The following is a 2,485-nucleotide window of genomic DNA, read 5'->3' as shown; positions in this document are numbered from 1 at the left end:
AGGAGACTATGGAGAACCTGGATCTGCTGGACCAAATGTAACACCCATGTCCCATCTTCCTAATAATATATATGTCTCATGGTTTACAAAACAATCTCAAACAGTTTCTGTAACAACTGTAACAGTTCGTTTGATGGCTGGCATTGTGTTTTTTTCTGTTGTACCTGTGCATGCCTCTTTATGAGTGTCACGTTTGCTCGGCTGCACCTGCCTCTCTCACCTCCCTCTCTTTGTTTTTCGGTTCCTGATCACGTCACCTTGAACACCTGCCACTCGTTTCCTTAATTGACACCAGCTGTTTTCACTCAGTCCTTCACCTTATTTATACCCCATTCACTTTTCACTCCCTTGCCAGGTCGTCGTGTTTTCAGGCCAACAACCAGCGCCATTCTCTTACTTCTTCTCATAGTCTTTGTTACCACTGGTTTTTGTTCTTTCAGTTTGTCTACCCTGCTTTATTCCTTGTCCATCCCCCACGGACTGTTCTCCTCCGGACCATTACTCCACTCCACCCTTCCAGCCTCCACCACCCAGGTCGGTACACAGTCATCGGATCCCATCTACCACCCACCGGCCAGACCGGGAGTGACCCTAGCGTCCGCAGCTAAGCCCATCTCATCATTCCCTTCATTGACTGTTTTGTTTCACTCGCTGATCAGCACCCGGTCCTACTGTTTCCTTATCTTCTTATCAACCATACCACGTCACCTATATATATATACTGTACAGCACAATAAATCTGTTTGCACTGAAGTCAGCTATCTGGGTCCGCTTCTTCAGTCACTCACGGGAGGGTGAGTGATTCTAACAGAATGAACTGGCCAACATGGACTCTGGTGCAAGCAGCTCTCCAGCTGACACCCATTTTGTTGTGCAGCTGGAGAGTATGGCTCAGGCACTGCAGCAACAACAGGACATCATCACTAACCTCATGCAGCAGATAGCCAGGCTCACCGCCATCTTGGATCTCCAGACCTCTCCATTTACACCCCCGGCTTATCCTTCCCTTCTTCCAGTACCGCTATCCGTTCTCATAGCCCCCGCCGGGATCCTCCGATTCCTGAACCAGACACATTCGATGGCAGCGTCGATAAATGCCAGGGGGTTTTGCTGCAGTGCCGCCGGGTGTTCGATCAGCAGCCCCAGACTTTTCGCACAGATAGAGAAAGGATCAACTATGTCATCAATCGTCTGCGTAGAAAAGCTCTTGCCTGGGCCGAAGCTGCGGATGCTCGAAGACTATTGCATGGTTCCACCATTATGGACTTCTTGAACGACATAAGATCAGTATTCAGTTTTGGCTATGGAAGCCGGCTGGGAAGACCAGGCACAACATACTGCGTTTTGGCATGGTTTGAACAACAACATTAAGGCTGAACTGAGCACCAAGGAATGAGCCCCCTGATCTCCGCTCCCTAGTAGACTTGGCTATCCGGATAGACATTCACCAGTGCTCTTTCCTTGCGGAAAGGCAGCAGTCGGCCACCCAGGTCCATCCCATTTCCTCTCCTCCACACGAGGCATGGAGGCCTCACACCATGGAAGCAGCTAACAGTGGCTCCTCCAGAGCTTCGGAGGAGCCCATGCAGCTAGGGCGTGCCCATCTGGACCCTGAAGAACGGGCCCGCCGTATCCGCACCGGGTCCTGCCTGTACTGTGGAGCCCCTACCCATCTCATCGCCGCCTGCCCGGTGCGGCCAAAAGAGCAGGCCCGCCAGTGAGAGTGGGGACACTGATGGGCTGCCCCTCCACCTCCACCAAATCGGGTACCTGTTGTACTCTTCCTGTACTCCTGGAAACCTCCGGCCGGGTGTCCTCGCATCGAGCACTCACCGACTCCGGAGCAGGGGGCAACCTCATGGACCCGGTTCTGGTGGAGCAACTGGGTCTTATTCCCGAACCGCTGCCCTACACCATAGAGACCCAGGCCATTGACGGCCGGCTGCATGCCCACATCACCCATCAGACACCGTCTCTTTGCCTCACCATTGCCGGAAACCAACAGGAAGACATCCACTTCAACATCATTTGTGGCTAATGAATTCCTGTGGAACACCTTGTGGTCCTTGCTTCTTATCCTGATTGGCTTTTACTGATAGCCTGGCTGTCTATTTATGCCCATATACAGTTGAAGTCAGAAGTCTACTAACACCTAAGCCAAATACATTTAAGCTCAGTTTTTCACAACTCCTTAACATTTAATCTTATAAATGTCTTAGGTCAGTTGGGGTCGCTATTTTATTTTTGAAATGTCAGAATAATAGTAGAGAAAGATTTATCTCAGCTTTTATTTGTTTCATCACATTCCCAGTGAGTCAGAAGTTTACATACACTTGGTTAGTATTTGGTAGCACTGCCTTTAAATTGTTAAACTTGGGTCAAACATTTCAGGATGCCTTCCACAAGCTACAGTATTTACAATAAGTTGCTGGAATTTTAGCCCATTCATCCTGACAGAACTGGTGGAACTGAGTCAGGTTTGTAG

The 2,485-nt window shown here is 49.8% G+C and overlaps 1 protein-coding gene across 1 annotated transcript in view; it reads left to right on the top strand.

Annotated features, from left to right (window-relative positions):
- Positions 1 to 2,485, top strand: part of col28a1a (collagen, type XXVIII, alpha 1a) — an 87,036-nt gene that overhangs the window by 71,791 nt on the left and 12,760 nt on the right. Inside the window, exon 29 of the mRNA XM_020585977.1 lies at positions 9 to 37. Coding sequence (XP_020441633.1) covers positions 9 to 37 — 29 coding nt within the window. The remainder of the gene's footprint in view (positions 1 to 8; positions 38 to 2,485) is intronic.

Source organism: Monopterus albus, unplaced genomic scaffold, assembly GCF_001952655.1.
Source record: "Monopterus albus unplaced genomic scaffold, M_albus_1.0 scaffold390.1, whole genome shotgun sequence".
In the NCBI taxonomy this organism is placed as follows: domain Eukaryota; kingdom Metazoa; phylum Chordata; class Actinopteri; order Synbranchiformes; family Synbranchidae; genus Monopterus; species Monopterus albus.
The sequence above is the reverse complement of the archived record's forward strand: the minus strand, read 5'-3'. Positions and strand labels throughout refer to the sequence as shown.